At 37.6% G+C, this 19,808-nt stretch overlaps 2 protein-coding genes and 6 non-coding genes across 8 annotated transcripts; 7 read left to right on the top strand and 1 right to left on the bottom strand.

Moving 5' to 3' along the window:
* Positions 1-270: 270 nt before the first annotated feature.
* Positions 271-3,652, top strand: rpl4 (ribosomal protein L4). The gene is made up of 10 exons (XM_052582466.1): positions 271-415; positions 1,215-1,386; positions 1,561-1,667; positions 1,886-2,024; positions 2,115-2,239; positions 2,320-2,449; positions 2,630-2,786; positions 3,011-3,094; positions 3,284-3,404; positions 3,488-3,652. Exons 1-10 carry the CDS (start codon positions 413-415, stop codon positions 3,581-3,583), a joined length of 1,134 nt encoding a protein of 377 aa, XP_052438426.1. The 5' UTR covers positions 271-412; the 3' UTR covers positions 3,584-3,652.
* Positions 1,039-1,136, top strand: LOC127978052 (small nucleolar RNA SNORD16). The gene has a single exon (XR_008158495.1). It is a non-coding gene; the product is annotated as a small nucleolar RNA SNORD16 (small nucleolar RNA).
* On the top strand, positions 1,421-1,489 carry LOC127978048 (small nucleolar RNA SNORD18). The gene has a single exon (XR_008158491.1). It is a non-coding gene; the product is annotated as a small nucleolar RNA SNORD18 (small nucleolar RNA).
* Positions 1,728-1,825, top strand: LOC127978053 (small nucleolar RNA SNORD16). The gene has a single exon (XR_008158496.1). It is a non-coding gene; the product is annotated as a small nucleolar RNA SNORD16 (small nucleolar RNA).
* LOC127978047 (small nucleolar RNA SNORD18) lies at positions 2,494-2,562 on the top strand. The gene has a single exon (XR_008158490.1). It is a non-coding gene; the product is annotated as a small nucleolar RNA SNORD18 (small nucleolar RNA).
* On the top strand, positions 2,837-2,904 carry LOC127978050 (small nucleolar RNA SNORD18). Its single transcript, XR_008158493.1, has one exon. It is a non-coding gene; the product is annotated as a small nucleolar RNA SNORD18 (small nucleolar RNA).
* Positions 3,135-3,203, top strand: LOC127978049 (small nucleolar RNA SNORD18). Its single transcript, XR_008158492.1, has one exon. It is a non-coding gene; the product is annotated as a small nucleolar RNA SNORD18 (small nucleolar RNA).
* Positions 3,643-18,804, bottom strand: map2k1 (mitogen-activated protein kinase kinase 1). The gene is made up of 11 exons (XM_052582465.1): positions 18,415-18,804; positions 10,900-11,110; positions 9,977-10,123; positions 9,211-9,288; positions 9,036-9,087; positions 8,813-8,937; positions 5,180-5,387; positions 5,019-5,083; positions 4,842-4,900; positions 4,447-4,492; positions 3,643-4,354 (listed from the first exon to the last, which is right to left on the bottom strand). Exons 1-11 carry the CDS (start codon positions 18,495-18,497, stop codon positions 4,241-4,243), a joined length of 1,188 nt encoding a protein of 395 aa, XP_052438425.1. The 5' UTR covers positions 18,498-18,804; the 3' UTR covers positions 3,643-4,240.
* Positions 18,805-19,808: the final 1,004 nt, after the last annotated feature.

Here is a 19,808-nt window from a genome sequence, read left to right as displayed (position 1 = left end):
ATCTTTGCAATATTATTTTAAACTAAGATAAAAACTAATGAAATACTAAAAAATATCCAAACATTTCTAAATATTTGAATGACTTACTGAAAGTAGATCCATATGACCCATCCGCCAGCTTCCACTTATATAGTGCCGAAACATATTGGCACGATTATTACTTTATCGCATGTATCTTATTGAAATTTACTGTTATTAAAATAATAAATGATACAAAATATTAATTTAATTAAATCTATATCATGTTTATAAAAAATAAGCTACTGAATAAAATGAAGCACATGCTTGGGCGGAAGTGACATAAATCGGATGTATATGCGAGTGGCAGTGGAGTGCTTCATTCTTCCTTTTCTTCCGTGGCCGCCATCGAGTTAGGAGCGTGGTTCCTGGCGAGCCGTGAAAACTTACAATAATGGTGAGCACCGAGAATATTATTTCACTGCCTTAAGCGCGTTTTTAATAAAGCTTCTCTGTTATATTGTTTTACATGCATACAATTAATCAGCAGTTGGTTTTTGGATAAAGTATTAAACGTTAGCTTCTATGCTCGCACTAACAGCGGCTCGCGGGAGCCATTTTGATCTAGTGCAGCGTGTACACGTGTAGTCGTGAGTTGGTAGCTGACTCCGTTTAGAGGTTATTACATCGAAATTCAAACACGCGTAGATATTAAATAAGTGTTATTCCGTGCTTTTAGAACCTCTAATATAGTTTAATAATCTTGATCAGATCTAAGACTATAACATAGTCGGAAATGTTAGCTTGCGTGTTGTGGCCTAGTCTTAGGTTTGAACGCAGACGTGAAGTGATCGTTCCCTTTAAAATGCCTAAACTTAATCGTTTATTCATCCATATGATAGTAAAAAGAAAAAAAGGCCTACAAGTTAGAACAAACTTAGGATAAGCAAATGACACGGTTGATTTTACACCCAATCATCACGTTTATTTGCAGCAGTTTACCCACTAACGTTAGCTCTATAGCTAAATGTTTTGCAACTTATAATTTATTTTACCTCCCAAGTTTTTATCTGGTACTCTTGCTATGATGGTGTAATTTGCGTCCTACTCTGTGTTCAGTGACAGTTGCCTGCTGTCTCATGCTGGCACAGAAGGTTGATGAAAACAAAGACTGAGCAAGATCCAATTTTATAAGTGATTAACAAACTTGTAAATGGAAATACCTTAAGTTGTTCATGCCTCTGTTTTTGTTTTAGGCTTGTGCCCGACCGTTAATCTCGGTCTACTCTGAGAAAGGGGAGACATCTGGCAAAAATGTGGTTCTGCCTGCAGTGTTCAGGGCTCCCATCCGCCCTGATGTTGTGAACTTTGTGCATACCAACATGCGCAAGAACAAGCGCCAGCCCTATGCTGTCAGTGCACTGGCCGGTGAGTGTTTTAAATACACAAAATTTAAATGCCAATTCAATGATGACATTCCACTTCAAGGTCCGTGTTTCTGACGACTGATTATGTTGGAAGATCTGAGAGCCGTTTTTCTGTCTGATATGTTGCCACGGTATGACGTGATCAATAATAACTCCAAATTGTGTGTCGTTTCAGGTCACCAGACTAGCGCTGAGTCCTGGGGCACAGGAAGAGCCGTGGCCCGTATCCCCCGCGTGCGTGGTGGTGGCACCCACCGCTCCGGACAGGGTGCTTTTGGAAATGTATCCTAAACTATCTCAACATTTACTTGAACAACTTGTCAAAACGTGATAAGCAACCCTTGCTGTGATGGTGTAATTTGCGTCTTACTCTATGCACAGCGACAGTTGCCTGCTGTCTCATGCTGGCGTGGAAGGTTGACGAATATTAAGACTGAGCTGGTTCACTGATACGCATTTAAAAATCAAGAGTGAAAAGTTGACCCTTGACTCCACTGTAGATGTGTCGTGGTGGTCGCATGTTTGCCCCCACAAAGACATGGCGCCGTTGGCACCGCAGGGTCAACGTTAACCAGAAACGTTATGCCATCTGCTCTGCCCTGGCTGCCTCTGCCCTGCCTGCCCTGGTCATGGCCAAAGGTGAGTGAACACATTGTGTCCAGAGCTTCATAATCCAAGTCTCCCTGATTTATTATTTTTTCTCTCACTGACATATTGCAAATGTTTCAGGTCACCGCATTGAGGAGATTCCTGAGGTCCCACTTGTTGTTGACGATAAAGTTGAAGGATACAAGAAGACTAAGGAGGCTGTGCTTCTGTTGAAGAAGCTTAAGGCATGGAACGACATCAAGAAGGTGAGCTACTGTCAAACTCTAGCTTAATGTTGTGCTTTACCATCATGAACTTTTTTTTGATGCATATTTTGTGTCTCTAGGTTTATGCCTCTCAGCGTATGCGCGCCGGTAAGGGTAAGATGAGGAACCGAAGGCGTATCCAGCGCAAGGGACCTTGCATCATCTACAACGAAGACAACGGTGTGACACGAGCTTTCAGGAACATTCCTGGTACGAGAGCTCGTATTTTGCAGTTGCTTCACGTGTAAACACTTTAAACATGATGATATCCACTTCTGGTCCGTGTTTATGAATCCTGTGATTTCAGTGGAAGTTCTGATCCTTGTCAGGCAAAATGTATGTTGATCCAGATGATTGCAAAATCATTAACCACAAGGTCTCTTTTCTCAGGCATCACACTGCAGTCCGTGAGCAGACTGGACTTGTTGAAGCTTGCTCCAGGTGGACACATCGGACGCTTTTGCATTTGGACTGAGGGTGCATTCCGCAAACTGGATGACCTCTATGGCACTTGGCGCAAAGCCTCTTCCCTTAAAGTGGACTACAAGTGAGTTCCTTTTACCCTTCTTTCTTGTCCTTGTCTGGTTGTGCATTAAACAACAGTGATGAGCTTCAACTTTAGTCCGTGTTTTTGAACACAATGATATCATTAAAGTTCTGAGTGAAAAATAAGGAGGTCTAAAACCCCACTTGTTCATATGCACACCTAGATTTTAAAATGTGTAGATGTTGAGCATAAACTTTTGAACTCACGGTCTTGTCATGTTCCAGCTTGCCCATGCACAAAATGAACAATACAGATCTGCACAGAATCCTGAAGAGTGAGGAGGTCCAGAAGGCACTTCGTCCTGCTAAGTATGTTTTGGTTACTTTAATCAACTACATTGCCAACATATTGCAGTGATGAGATTCCTACTTCAGGTCCGTGTTTCTGACTAATGATTGTATAGGAAGTCCTGAGCCATCTTGATTTGTAAGGTTTTTTTTTTTTTTTTTTACGTTTACTTGACAAGTAGGGTAACAAGTTTCTTTACACAATTGCAGACACAAGATTAATCGCAGAGTACTGAAGAAGAATCCTCTGAAGAACCTGAGAGTGATGATTAAGCTGAACCCCTATGCCAAGACAGCCCGTCGCCGTGCTATCCTGGCACACAACCCTGACGTAAATACCCTCATGATCCACCAGTGTCAGTATAGTCTGATAAACATGCTAAGCAATTTCTAAATCTGTAAATTTGTGTGCAGATCAAAGCTAAGATGTTGAAACCCAAAAAGAAGAGGGTTGTGAAGAAGAACAAGGCCAAGAAGCCTGCAGCTGCTCCTGCTCCAGCTCAAGCTTAAACTTCATGAACAGTCTATGGATTTCACAAATGATTTTCAAATAAAACAGCCGTTGAAAATTCTGATAAATCCGTCTTATTTTTTTAATCCACTGCAAACAATTTAAGCACTGCCACATTCCATCAGTTGTCATCTGTTAAATAAATCAAAAGTTTGTCTAAGTTATGACTGATTTTTCTCTCACTTTGAGTTAAAGGTTGCACGTTCACATTGAAATAAAACAGAATGCAAAACATTAAAATGAAATAATGTAACCACTTCAGGAGTAGCTGATAGTGCAGTCATAAACCTTGAGATTAAAAAGTATAACATGATCACAGCAAGTTGACATTCAGGAGGTTTTTGCAGTGTAATTTCAGCCTTTGTTAACTTTTGCAATCAATATTAGTAAGAAAATTTTTTTTTATATTGGTCTTCTGGATGCTATCAGCATTTAACCAATATTTGGCAGAACAGATTTCAAACGACCTATTGGAGCCATAATGCAGTTATTTACAGGAGTATGCTCATTAATACTCAGGACAACATCTAAAAGAAGGAGTGTGTTTAAGAGGGCAGTAGGTTGCCGTTGGCCTCTGGACTGACTGTTAAGGTGGAACTGGGGATGTTGCAGGGGAAGAAACACATAATGGCTGGTGTAGAAAAAGATGGCTGCTCTCACATTCCCACGCTGTGAGTTGGAGTTGCTGGCTGGTTTAGCCCAATAGTGCTACATAACCATTCAGCAAAGTCAACCTCCTCTGCCTCGGAGTTCTTTATGAAGGAATGGACCTGGGATAAAAAATGATTAGACGTTAGAAGCATGAGGTGCATTCATAGGAAAAATATATACAGAAGTATTTAAATAAAATGATTGTTCCTACCATCAGTTGCTTGAGATCTGCTCTTTCTGCTGGATTTTTGATTAAACTGCACAAAACAGAAAAAAAACAGTGAGCGACAGAATAAAAAATGTTAACATTGGTCTGTCTAGTATAGAGACCCTAAGAGGACATGGGTAAGATTCAAATGATCTCCATTCTCTTGGAAAACTTGCGTTCCCCAGAGAACCCCAAACTAGTTTTAGTTCAACCACTAGATGGAGCAGCAAGCACCACTGTAGAATAATTTTTGCATTTAGAAGATGATTTTATCCAAAGCAGCTTTCACTGCACTCTGCATTTTTATCAGTATGCCAGTTGCCTGGGAATCAAACCCATGACCTTGGCATTACATGCACCATGCTCTCCTAGGTGAGCTACAGTGCAATTTTGCTTACCATTTGTTAACAAAGTCTTGAAATTCTGCACCAAAGATACTTGGTAGCTTGGGAGGTGGCTGAAAAAAGAGAAACAGCTCCATTAAGGCTAAGTGAAGCAGCCAATAAATCCTCACTTTAATGAATTCACTGCCATAAAACTGTTTAGTGATCCTTTAAGCACCACTGAAAGCTTACTTCATTGACAATATAGTCAAGCAGCTCAAATATAGCCATGGGAGGTCTGCTGTCTGGACCGTATGCTACAAAGACAAAAAGATTAAAAACAAAATCACTTTATTATGTATTATATTCTCAGAAACACCTCTAACATAAGTTACAGGATAACAGACACTCACAGCTGCCGGGTCGACCAGGAGGCCTGGGTTTAGGGGAGGCGTCGTTGGCCGAGGGGTCCCCCTCAAGGGGCTGCCCAAAGATTTGCTCCAGCTCTTTTGCGTCAGGTGGTGGGATAGGGAAGCGTCCAATAGCCATCTCCACCAGAGAGAGACCCATGCTCCATATGTCAGACTGGACAGAGTAGTGAGTCCCTTGAAGGCGTTCGGGCTACAGATGGACACAGAGATAAAAGGAGAAGGATCATAGAGAGAGGAAATGAACATTATCATAAAGGAAGCGATGTGATAAAAAGCAGGAGCCTGAACAAACAAATGACTGTACTGAGATACTCCAAATCAAACATCCAAGGAATAATGTCCTGGCTGAAGAATTAAATTGTGCTCATTGATGTGAGACTGCAACTTATACAATATAAAGTTATGCACAGATTACATTACACCAAAGCTAATCTGAACAGTAGGGCTGCACGATTATGACAAAAACCATAACTGTCTAAAACCTATTAAAATTGTAATTGCGATTAATAATTACGATGATCACAATTTACATTAAATGAAGTTTATACCATGGTGTGATGCAACTGCATGCCATATTTTTATATGAAAATAAGCTGAAAACACTAACTGAAAAACGTTGTGCTTTTCTATGGTACTATTTCTGTAGTGTAGAAATAGTTCTGTAGTGTATAGACTCAAATGTCAACTGAACATCGGATTGGTTTCTTTAAATACGAATGGTATTAGAATGTTATGGTAAAATTAAAATTAAAATAATGGGAAAAACCCTTAAGATAACAGAAAGGAAAAAATAAGTGGACTTTGAAGGATTAAGTATTATGGCATCCATAATTGTAATTGCGATTAGAAATTCGATTAATTGTGCACCCCTACTGAATAGGTTGTACCCCTCTATCTCTCATTTGTGTGATATATGTAAAAGTCCTGACAGGACATACAGTCATATATTCTGGTCCTGTCCGAATTTTGGAAAGTATTTTTATGCTTTATTCCCGTGCTTTTGAAAATTACATTAATATTGACATGGATTAAGAGCTATTTGGATGTTCAGACCAGACTCTAATTTGGCCTCAATCTCAACAAGTCCCTCTCATGTTTGGCATGGTGCTGGCCAAAAGAGTGATTTTGATAAATTGAAGATGTTTGACAAAATCTGGGGCCCCTTTCTCAGGTCTATATTTTAAGGATGTCCTTGCTATGTTGTTAATGTGTGTGAACACGTGTCATTCGATCTTGTTTTTCCTGTCCTTTCTTGTTTTTTTACTTTTTCATTTCCTTGGTCTTTCTGTTGGTTAGGGTTCTTCTGATGGTGATGTGTGATTAGAGTACGTTCATGAATATTTGGTTGTTTTTTTTTGTTTGGGTTGGGGGGAGGGGAGGAGTATCATATGGTGTAACTATATTGGTTATAAATTACATATGTTTTAAAATATATACACTGATAATGATCAACCAGAACATTAAAACCACCTGCCAAATATTTTGTCTTGTGATATCTTTTAAACCAAGACAAAACAAGATCCTTTACATTCTGCACGTTGCAAGGTTGAGGCCTCCGTGGATTGTATTTGTTGATCCAGCACATCCCACAGATGTGAAGGTCAACATATTGTCAAGTTCCTCAAGCCATCCCTAAACATTTTTTGTAGTATGGCAGGGTGCATTGGGCACCAGTTTACCTGTGGTTATCCTTCCTTGCACCACTATTGGTACCACTATTCACTGCACACCAGAAACACCCCACAAGACTTGGCGTTTTGGAAATGCTCTGACCCAACTGTCTAGCCATTACTATTTGACCCTTTCCACACATGAAATTCAAGAACTAACCATTCACTTGCTGCCTGATATATCCCACCCCTTGATCGGCACCATTGTAATGATAAAATAAATGTTTGTTCTCCAATAAACATTAAATAAAAGAATATGAATCAAATATCTCTGAAGCATATTACCATTCATATTTAAATATCCTTTTTAATACACAAGGGTGGCTAGGAACATGAAATGGACTTAATGTTTCACAGACACATAAATATGAGCTAACACAAAGGCTAAATTCCCACGATCATTCATCAGAATGAATAAAACCAAAGGATCACAGCTGGAAAATTGCTGAAATTAGTTAAGCTTTGGTCAGGAAGCCAAAAAATTAAAATAATTAAAAAAAAATCACCTACTCCACCACAAGCAGCTTGGGAGCATCTCAAGAAAAAATATTCTGCTCTCATTCAAAAACAAACTCCAGATTATTCAGTTGCCAGACACTACTTGAACTCCAAACAGGTGCAAACAGATTAAATTAAAAATAGCTTTTTGGCACACACGAGAAGATGGCCCTACGGAGGTATACAATGGTGGCTGAAGGCTTTTCAGTGCACAAAGCTATTTATTTAAGTTCAACTCTAATCTGACTCCATTTTATTGTTTTATTAGAATCGCCCTGATCTTCTTGCAAGATTTCCTTAAGAATTGTAATTTGCATTGATCAAGTAGAGTTATCACCTTTTGGAACAGAAGGTACTTTGCATGAAAGACACTGGGAAATGGCACACCCTCTACAGTGATCTGTATTACCTTTTAGTCTACTTCTTGTAAAATTGAGACCATTGTACCAGTCACTCTGAGACAATTCAAATGATACCAAACAGGATAGGAAGGAAGTGGATAGGTGAGAAGGGACTTTTCTCACGTCTTCTCTCAGTGGGATGTTGAGATGAATTTCTGTATATTAATGCACTTGGTGTGTATTGTCTATATCTCAGAAGGTCTTCCAGTCTTACAGTTTAATCAAAGTGTCTGGGTGTATCTCAGGTGATCAACATGTCTGAGGTGGGTGATCAAAGTGTCTGAGATTCTGTAAATCCCACAGTTGTGTGCATATATTTTTGCTGGAGGTCCTGGACATCTTGTTTAGATACATGACATAGTGGATTGTATCAAATAACAACAGATAAAAAAATCTAAACCTGACTGCCTCTACTAGAAATATTTTAATGGGCCGAGGTTGGATCTTCTATAAGAAAAACTACACAAATTGGGTCACTGAGCACACAACGAAGCTTCTGCCATGGCCATCACAGTTCCCAGACTTCACTGTAGAAAATGAATGGGTACAATGAAGAGGAGAGGCACCTCAGCATTTAAAGGAGATTCTGTATGAAGGAATGGTCTCTGATCTCTTGTCAGGTGTTCTCCAGCCTCATCAGGCATTATAGGAGAAGACTCAGAGCTGTTATCTTGGCAAATGAAGGTTGCAGAAAATACTGAAGAAAAGGGGGCCAATTATTGTGGCCAACCAATACTAGAGAAAAACCTTTACTGAGAAAAACATTTAATGAGATTTTCCCCATTTTCAATTGTTTTACTTTAATGAAAGATTAGATTTATGTGATTTTTAAATGAAATATCAAAAGGATAAGCAACGCAGATTTATTTCCAAAGCCTTCTAAAAATGTTGCCCCAAACTGTGTATATGCCTTTCATTATAATATATTAACATGGGTCATCATGAGTAATTTTTTACAGTGCTACAGTGGGACATTTTAAAGAATTGAATGGGATGTTAGTAAGAAGATTTGATTGTATTGGTATTTTTGATGCAAATAAACTTACAGACATGTAGGACCTGGTGCCCACAAACGAATTGGCCATGGAGTCAATGAGCTGTCCACTCACACCAAAGTCACACAGCTTGATCTCACCACGCGAGTTCACCAGTATGTTAGATGGCTTGACATCTGAAAGACAACGACAAGGTCTTCCCTTCAGTAAATACAGTGTCAACAGAAAAAGTAGATGAACAGATATCAGTTAGAGATAACACAACACCAGTCACCTCTGTGCATTATCTTGTGTTTCTCCCTCAGGTAGGACAGGCCTTTTATCACCTGCATAAATGGAAAGGAAACAGGTCCAGTAACATTAAGCACTTTGCTTTAGCTTTGCTTTCTGGAAACAGTCCAAAAGAGACTATTGGGGATATTTTTGAGAAAGGTTGCAGAGATACCAACCGCAATGCTAACTTTGCCCAGTATTTGTTCTGGGATCTTGCCTGCTTTCTTCAGGCACTGGTCCAGCGAGCCGCCATCCTACAGTAAAAGATTTTGGTAACATTTTACTTAAACCCTTTATGTATAATGCATTATAAAGGATTCTTAAATGGTATAATGCATTATAATTATTCACAATGTGCGTTACATTATATCTTGTCGGAAATAATTATAACCAAATTTTAAATGCATGGTGTAACAATGAATTTAATGCGTGTTATAATGTATAAACTGTAGTTACAATTATTCATGAAATTGTACAATGCATTATAAGGTGTATTACAAGGCACAATTAATGCATTAAAACTACTTTTATACTACATTAAACATAAAGGCTTTAAGTGAAGTGTTACCAAGATTTTGAATGGAGTTTTTTTTAATTCATCAATACTTATAAAGCACCTATAAAAGCAAAGGTAGTGTTTTTAAGGATACTGAAAGGATGCTGCAATGATAAAATGAAATGATCTTTGATGAATAAAAAAGTTCAAAAGAACAGCATTTAATTGAAATAGTGATCTAAATATTATAAATGTCTTTGTTGACTCTTTTGATAAATTTAATGAATCCTTGCTGATTAAAAGTATTAATTTCTTTTTTTTAAATCTTACTGACTTCAAAGTATTCAACAGATTATATATATTTATACTGTTATACAAAGAGAGAGAGATAGGTAAACTCTCATATTCCTCTGTATAATATATTGGACACTGAGAGCAGACAGTACCATGTTCTCCATACAGATGCTGATCTCTCCATCACTGTAGAAAGCTCCGTAGAAGCCCACTATGTAGGGGGAGTTACACTCATGCAGCACCTGCAGCTCTCTGATGATCTGATTCCTTATTGCTGGCTTGATCTCAAGGTGGATCAACTGCATGAAGAGAAGAAAAAGAGGACTATATTACAAGAAAAAAGGTTGAAATCTATAACTTTGAATAAAAAATCAACCACTGAAATCGAAGAACATTTTGCATATTTTTTCTTTATATCAATGTTTTACATTCATGCTGATGTTTACAATGTTGTGATTTTGTCTTTGTAAGTGCAGGGCAAAAGCCTTATTAACTGCTCTCAGTACCAGGCAGAGCTTCTCTCTGTAATTGCCAGGGTGTTTGCATTTTATAGTTAGCTTGACAAGTAGTTGCTTCTCTGCATGCGTACTGTCAATTCTTTGTTTCATGTATGCGGTAAATGAGCTGTTTGGAGTTTGTCTGCTGACTGCACTTCAGCTTGTTTTCTTCCTTGGGCGGTCTCATATTAAGGATGATTTGTTTCATCATTCTAGGTAGTTGACTAGCGGTAATTTGGCTTAAAAGTAGATTTGTTCCTTGCACAAGTTTTTTAGGGAAGAACTATTGAATCAAGTGCAATTAGCTTCACTACATGCATTACATGTGCAATAAATATCACAGTATCCATTCTGCATGCTAATAACAAAATGCCATGCATTATTACTGTATGTCTAATTTCGTCCAATCTATAAAAAGACATGATGACATGAATAGCTGATGCCTTCAAGAGATATCGAAAAGGCAGCACTGGCTCAGCTCTAAAACTGCTTCCGATCGATTCAAGGCTGGTAATGACAATCGCTGGACTTAAGTGACACCCTCCATGGTTGTTGCAGTTTTCTTTATGATAACATACCTTCCTGGCCATGATGAAGCCCGAGGGTCTGTGTAAGACCTTGAAGACCACTCCTCCATTGCCTGCACCCAACTCACAGATCTTCTCAAAGTCATCATCTTTTAACTCTCCGACTTTCTGCTTCTGGGTGAGGAAAGCCTCCAGTCGTTTCTTCTGCTGCTCATCTAGCTCCAGTTCTTCCAGTTTCTTCTGCAGAGCTTCCAGATTTGTTCTAACAGACAGAAAAAAAATGAATTAAGTTTTGTAAAGTGATGGAACTGGTTCAATCTACACCTCAATACAGAGCCTCAATACAGAGCTCCTCTCTTTACCCAAAGCAATTGCTTCAAATATTAATAATCAGTTAAGCAATTTTGTTCAAATTGTATTTTCTTAATATATAATTTTGCTAAATTATTTAATAAGGTTTTCTATTAGAGTTTCTCTTTTTTATTCATTACAGTAGCAGGACAGTTGTATTAGCCCGACATTTTTTTTACTTCATGCCCCCTGAAAAACATCAAATTAAATTTTAAATCAGTAAATTAAATCATTCATATCACAGAGTGTGTATTTAAAGGGATAGTTCACCCAAAAATGAGAAATCACCCTCATGTCGTTCCAATCCTGCATGAGTTTCTTTCTTATTTGAACATTAAAGAAGATATTGCTGATAATCAAACAGTTGATGGTTCCCAATGACTTCCATTGTATTTCTGTATTTTGCGTATGCCTGTTGAAACTAACAGCTGTTTGGTTCTTCACAATATCTCCTGTTCAACATACATACTCATACAGGTTTGGAACGACCTGAGAGTGAGTAAATGATGACAGAATTGAGCATTTTTGGGTGAACTATTCCTTTAAGTCGTTGTTTGTACTATATGCATTACTTTTTTGATGCATTTTTTTTATGTATGAACAGGACAAAATTGCTTAATGTCACTGACACTGTCATTTTTCAAACTATAGTCCTGTATTGTTATTGTTAACTAAATCTAAAGATTAAAAAAAAAAATTTAGTTAATTAAAAAGCTGAAATAAAATTAAACAAACGTATTAAATATCTTAAAAAAATTAAAATGTTGCCCTGAACTTAAATAAAATAAGCTGAGATGGAAGTACTAAAATTACCAACACTAAAATTATATAAAAATAAATAACAAAAGTACATACAATTACTAAAACTAAAATGAAAACTTCTTTCTACAATAGTATATAAATAATACTAAAATAACACTGCTACAGTCTTGGACTTTCTTTAGATATTACACATTAATGTGTGTTGATGGCGCAGACGCGCAGTGGATAAGACACATGCCTTTGGTGTGAGAGACCCGGGTTCGAATCCACTGTGAGACACCAATGTGTCCCTGAGCAAGACACTTAACCCCTAGTGGCTCCAGAGGCGTGCAACCTCTGACATATATAGCAATTGTAAGTCGTTTTGGATAAAATCGTCAGCTAAATGAATAATGTAATGTAATGTCTACAACAGTAATTCCTCTCGTGATCGGTAATAAGCCAAAGCTCTAGCATGCTGAAACATATTCCCATCCTTAAGGCAGAAAACGTAAAAATATTGAATAGATTATTGTACAATGTGTGCATGGAAATGTATGTGATGAGAAGACTTTATAACATCTTCTTCCTAAAGCTCTGGCTGAGGAAACAGCGAGTTCCTCTAAGCATGCGAACCTTTCCCTTGGCCCTGTTGTCATGGTGATGTATTTCCTTAGCTTCCTTTAACTTCCATGACCCTCCGCTCTCCATCCTCTCTGCATCTCCTCCAACAGCACTTCTTGTTGTTCGTCACTGTTGCATAACTGCATTTACCAGGTGCAATCATGATTAAATCTTGTGCTCAAATGAACCAATTAAAAGCCTTATGATTGAGATATTGATACTAATTAGGAATTATGTTAACATAATCTTAGGTTTCCTGCAGCTTGCAATCCAGCTTTAGATGCCACACGTTGCAAACATCTGTAATGTGGGTGTATCTCATGCTGTATCACCAAATGAGTGTTTCAGGACCATTGGACACCATGAGCCTCAAGGGCTTTTAAGCACTGAGCCAATTCAGATGTAAAACATGTTGTTCTGCTCTTGAACAATGTTTCGGTCCACAACAAGTGACACTCACACATAAATTTACATCAAAGCTTGCTGATCAGTCTGCAAAATATCGCAACACTTGAGCTCCAGGACAGACAGCACGACTCAGGTGGATGTCTTTGTCTCATCTATATGCAGAATGAGGCGAAGTGTTTTCATTTTTGACAGCAAGGCCAGATATAACCATGGTTACGAGGCTGCTGTGTGGGTGTACGTGGGTGGCGTGGACACGCTGCGGTGGAGACGTGATAATGGTGAAGGACGCAGAAGATGCCAGAGTCGAGAAAAATACTTTCACAAGTTAACTCAAACCTTGTGTTTGCATGTAGGAGGCCTTATTCAGAACAGTTTCAGTCCAAGTGAAGAGCAACAGAAGATGTTTTATGTTGGCCTGATCAGACCAATATCAAAATTTTAATCGACTTGCCAAAATTTTCTACTGGCTCCAATACCACCACAAATATAAATATATATATATATATATATATATATGTGTGTGTGTGTGTGTGTGTGTTAAATGAATAACATAAATACATTTTTTATTTATTTAGCAGTATTATCGGAATTTGTATTTATTTAATATATTATAAAGAAAATTTTAAAAAATGACAACAGTATGATATAATGCAAAATTTGTTTTTAAAATGCAATGCTGCATTTATTTAAACAAAAAGACACATATTGTGAAATAATACTACCATTGAAACTGAATTGGTTTTCTATTTTTATATATTTTGTATTATAATTAATTATTTTGATGGCAAAGCTGAATTTTCAGCAGTCATTACTCCAGTCTTCAGTGTCACATGATCCTTCAAAAAACAACAACAAATACATCACACATAAAAATGTAGGGGTGCTCCGATCACGATCGGCCGATCGTTAATGCGCATCTCGTCAGTAAAGCCGGTTTTCTAATCAGCGGTTAATTCCATCAGGTGCGTGATTTCACATAGAGCAGCTGTTACTACACAGAGCCGTTGTTAACTGAGAAGAAGCGCCAATAAACGCTGAAAATTAACGTGATTTGCGCATCTTCTCTATTAACAACGGCTCTGTGTAGTAACAGCTGCTCAATGTGAAATCACGCACCTGATGGAATTAACCGCTGACTAGAAAACCGGCTTTACTGACGAGATGCGCATAACGATCGGCCGATCGTGATCGGAGCACCCCTATAAAAATGGCAAAACGTTTGCAAGGTAAGAATATGGTTCTTTTTCCCACATTTTTCCCACATAACAAACTGCTATGTTTTCCTCCCAAAAATGTGTTTTCACTTTAATTGTTCTGGATTCTGAGTTTTAAAATTAAAATTCATCTTAAAAAAGAGCATCAAATAAAATCAATTCATAACATTTTACAAAAAAACTGAAAATTTAATTATTAATTTAAAAAATATTTACAAAATATATTTACAGAGCATAATACGAAGTGGAACGGTTCATAGCAAAGGTGTTTTTTGCAACAGTATTAATGTAGTGACAACCCAGCATGCTATGCTGCAACAACTTGTATGAAAGTAATAAATAATTCAATACTACTACATAGTATTTAATTATTTAGTCTAACCTTTGATACACCATTTTGTATACATAAAAAAAAATGGCAGATTCTTTCTGAGGAAAGATACAAAAAGTCACAAAGAGTAAAGAGAAGAGTAAAGCTGCTCACAGTACTTGGAAGAATCATAACTTATCTTCCTTTTTCTCTTTTGAGTTTTTGAAGAGGTGTGTGGATACAGTATGCTCAAACACAGGAAAAAGTGGTCGACTTCACATGTCATGCAATGGAATGTGGATGTAAACACTAGGAGAGCTCCGGGATCAGCTGAGGTTAGACAGAAGCAAATCGTTTCTCTGTGGGGAGGAGCACAAAACCAGAGATTGTTCTATTAGTCCATTTTTAACTACGCTCCATAAATCACTCCTGTGGATACATCTGTGCTGTCATCCAGATCTCAGACATAACCATCATAAAGGAAGAGAATTAGGGAACAGGTATAGGGAGTGTCTGGGAATTATCAAGCTCTTCTTGATGCACTATCACAGCATTCATATACTCAGCAGCGCTCTTAAGTCAAATGAAGAGCAGCAGATGGTGCCATGGTGTGTGTGTGTGTGGTGTGATTGTGTAACGCTGTAACACTGTGTGGTTTCCTACTGATAATCTTGAAAAGACACAATGCCGCATTGATCTTGTGGGAATGGGAAACAATAGCAGCAGAGGCACCGCTGCCAATGAAGAGAGATGAAACAATGTTGGCAGGGTACAAAATTAGCGCTGGCAAGTGCCAAATGCAAAGGAAACTGGCTTTGGTAAGAAAATAAATTTGGACCGCAACCTTTTTAAGAACACAACTATATCACCAGAACTAAAGTCTGACACTTGAGTGGATCAAATGAAAATGTGTAAGTGTTAGATAAATATTACAAATATTAAGCAGCACAACTGTTTCAACATCAGTAATAATAGGAAACCAAGAGCACCAAATTAACATATTAGAATGACTTTTGAAGGATCGCATATGCTAGCGATGGGTAGGATTAGGGTTGTGGGGTAGATGCATATCATATGTACATGAAAACTGCGTATCATATGCATGCCAACAAATTTCATATCATATGCATGTGAAAACTGCGTATTAAATCCACGCCAAAGTCCATTTTTGGATGATTAACTGTGATTAACTGCAATTATAATAAAAGTTTTTGTTAACATAATATATGTGTGTGCAGTCACAGTGTGTATATTTATTATGTACATATACGTCACACTCATGCAAATATTTAAGAAAAATGTAACGTTAATATATTAAATATATTTATATATAATTTATATGAATATAAATATAAACACGTAAATACAAGTAAATATTTTCTAAATATATGCTGTATGTGTGTCTTTATATATACAGATTATATACATTACACACAAATATATTAATATTAATATTATGTTTATTATAAGCGCATGCTGCAGTTTTGTCTTCAGCCACTTTAAATGCTCGAGCTCTTGAAGTCAGGATGAATTCTTCAGGCTGTCAATATTTTTATCGTTTTTATCATTTATCATTCTCAAAGTGATTTCAACCATATTGTTCCTCTTTGCTGTTATCATTATAGTTATGGTGTACAGTGGAATTAAATATTTTTCAAGAATCTGAATTATTTTAAAACTTTAAGGCACCAAAATGAAAATATGAATGAAAAATAATCATCTGGTATTAAAAAATGTTTAGTTTCATTGCTGTTAATATATTTTTGGCTTCTTAACTTACTCTCCACTGGAGGCAGATACTGTTGCTGTTTTATTCTTAATTTACAAACTGTAAATGCATGAATGAGTTGATACATATGAAGTGCTTCACAAGCGACAAGCAAGAACCTAGAAAATAATATTAATTGCATTCTTTGTGATAGGCTTGCCACGACAGATTTAAAGCAGAGGCTTCTGGGAAAAAAAAGTGCTGTCACAGTATTTAACATTCCACTGAGCCTCTCTCTATTACACTGACTTCCACAGGACTGAATCACCGCTGCACACACACACACACACACACACACACACATTCCAAAGCAAGCCCGCCACAGCCTGTCCTGCTCTCCAGGAAGGAATGTAATTCTGCTTTACTGTCATTCTCCCAAATGCCTCTTCTATCGCACTATAGCACAGCTAATACTCATTTATGTACAAGTTATAGCCAGTTTCTATATACAAGGCTGCAACTTTATCTTAAATAATTAATAGTCTCTTAATGTCAAGGGGGGAAAAGTCTCTAAGCTCTCAAATGGGCTCGATGCAACAAGAGGCAATGACATGCACCACTGGCTCAGGCTGTGAGGACTGTCACTGCCTTGTCTTCAAGAGGAGAAGAGTCACAGGCCTGCCAAATGAAGGTAGCACAGACAGAGGTGGTCCTTTGTCACCATATCGTAGGGTAGGGGCATGTACGTAGGGCCTATAACATCTACCTGTCCAGGGACTGTGGGTGGAAATTAGCATTTTTTGCTATAACCTGGCACATGACATCTCTTATTTTTTAGACTAATGTTTTTTCTGTGCATTGTCCCTGATCAAATAAATAAATTTAAAAAAATTCAAATATCTATCTGTGGCGATGTAAAGCTGACAAACAAATCGATAGATCCCCATCACTTGCATCTATATGTGGTGGTCAGTTAAAATCCTCAATAAATCACATACTGAGGTAAACTGGTTGATAATACTTGGGCTCTGAGAATGAGATCACATTTATTTACTCTTCTATTTTACATTAGGGTCAACAAAACACTTGATTTTTGGCCTTTACAAATTGTAAACACAAAGATAACTATAGATGCTTTATCTCTTCCGTTTTGGCTCCTATAGTACTACATTTTGGGCCCAATTTTTGTCTGGACAACATACTACAGAGAAGAGCAGTGTTGTGCTGGCAGCTCTGTCCAAATGTGATAAACTATTCTCATTGATCGGAGTTGCAGGCGATGCAGCTCTTTTATGTGCACCTGATAGATGCTAAACAACAACATATGGGTTATTGGGTTTTTCCACAAACAGCATGCAATTTGTTTTCATCATTAAATGACTTAAATAATTCAGACCAACTCTTGCGGTGTTAATATAGATAGGTTTCAGATATAGATGTTTCACAGCCCAAAAAACAATAACTTGTATACATTGGAGGCAAAATAAGTTACTTATACTCACCAAGGATGAATTTAATCATTTAGAAAATACAGTAAACACTGTAAAATATTGTTAAGATTTTAAATATCCATTTTCTATTTTTTTTACATTATATATAAAATACATTTAGTTTCCTCCTGTGATGATGATTCTAATATGCTGATTTTGTGCTCATTTCTTGTTAGAAATAAGGTGCTTTGACACACACACACACACACTTTTTAAAGTCTTGAACTGTAAAACTGTCAACCTTATTCTCAAACCTGTAACAAATCTCATAACCATATTCCGACATATATTACAATATTTTTAGAGGGCACAATGCAATTTAATAACACTCAAAGAGATTACCCGATAGAATGTTTAAAATCTCACAGCTGTTTACTTTAAGTTTCACTTCATCAAACTTAAGGTTTTTTCATTTCGCAAAAATGACCCATATTTGGTGTTATGCAAGTCAACTAGTAATAATCACGTTACAATTCATTGGTGGTCTTTATAAATCTGTTGACGTCTTACAACCAACACTCCCTCAAAAAGATCCATACTACTACCAATTTAATGGCCAATACAAGCTGATTTAGCAATGCTAAATCTATTAAGCAGCCCGGCCGAGTCAAATCATATTTTTAATGTGCCAAACAATCTATGAATGAAGCAACTCTGGTTTGAAGTCGTCTAATAGCTTGTTCGACACGAAACGACACCGTAAGACTCGAGCACACTCACTCTGTGGCCCCGGTTCCGTTTATAGCGTTCCCATCTGGAATCGGGTTCAGCTGGATCGGCTCTGGCTTCCTCCTTTTTTGCATGATGAATCCTTAATAGCTGGCTTCTCGGCAGGAAAATTATAAATTCAAACAGGAGCAATCTGATCCGCAGACTACACCAACTCACTCGCCGACAGAGCAGTGATGCATAAGCTACAGGATGAATAGCCTATCACACCCTACCAATCGCCGTTTGCTTTACAATAAATAAATAAATAAATAAAGACAGAATGCAACGACAACCCAGCATGGTCTTCTGACAGGTAGTGTGGAGGTTGTTTCGAAGAATAAATTATTCAGGGGGAAACTGGGTATTTTTAAAGGTGGACGATAATAGAGGTTGGGTACAGAGATTGTCTCTTTACGTCATGAAAATATTTACATCTGTCTTCCGGACAGCATGACCGCGTGTGGGCAACGACCCCATCTGCTGGTGGAAATGCGTTGTTACTGCGTTTATGTATTAGAATAAATAACTTATTGATATTAGATTGCACGTTACAGACCCAGACCCCAATATAAAAGCTAGTTCGTAAAGTTATGTCCTTGGTAACACTTGAATTCTTTAATTAAAACGGGTTTATGAATATTCTTCAAAGAGTTTTCTTTATTTTCATGACTATGAAAATTGTAGAGTCACACTGAAGGCATCAAGGGCTATTTGACCAAGAAGAAGAGTGATGGGGTGCTGCGCCAGATGACCTGGCCTCCACAGTCACCGGACCTGAACCCAATCGAGATGGTTTAGGGGTGAGCTGGACCGCAGACTGAAGGCAAAAGGGCCAACAAGTGCTAAGCATCTCTCTGGGAACTCCTTCAAGACTGTTGGAAGATCATTTCAGGTGACTACCTGTTGAAGCTCATCAAGAGAAAGCCAAGAGTGTGCAAAGCAGTAATCAAAGCAAAAGGTGGCTACTTTGAAGAACCTACAATATGACATATTTTCAGTTGTTTCACACTTTTTTGTTATGTATATAATTCCATATATAATTCCACATGTGTTAATTCCTAGTTTTGATGCCTTCAGTGTGAATCCTGAAGAAGTGGAAAAATTAAGTTCAAATGTCTGGACACATATTTAGACCACATTTCACAGGAAGGGCAACTAGCCCCATTTGGAGATCAAACATAAATTTATACAAGTCTTCTCGGCACCCCTCAAGGCCTTAAATCTGTCTACAGCTTCGTAAACAAATGCATATCCTTTGCTCCTTACCAAAGTGGTTTCTTTCTAAGCATCCATCTATGTTTATGCCGGAACCAGTCCAGTTATTATGCTTTGAGGATTCAGCCGAATTACTAATATCTGCTCATGCCATCCTCTCATCTGCTGTTTATAGTGCCATTGTGGTT

Source organism: Carassius gibelio, chromosome B18 (assembly GCF_023724105.1).
Source record: "Carassius gibelio isolate Cgi1373 ecotype wild population from Czech Republic chromosome B18, carGib1.2-hapl.c, whole genome shotgun sequence".
In the NCBI taxonomy this organism is placed as follows: domain Eukaryota; kingdom Metazoa; phylum Chordata; class Actinopteri; order Cypriniformes; family Cyprinidae; genus Carassius; species Carassius gibelio.
The sequence above is the reverse complement of the archived record's forward strand: the minus strand, read 5'-3'. Positions and strand labels throughout refer to the sequence as shown.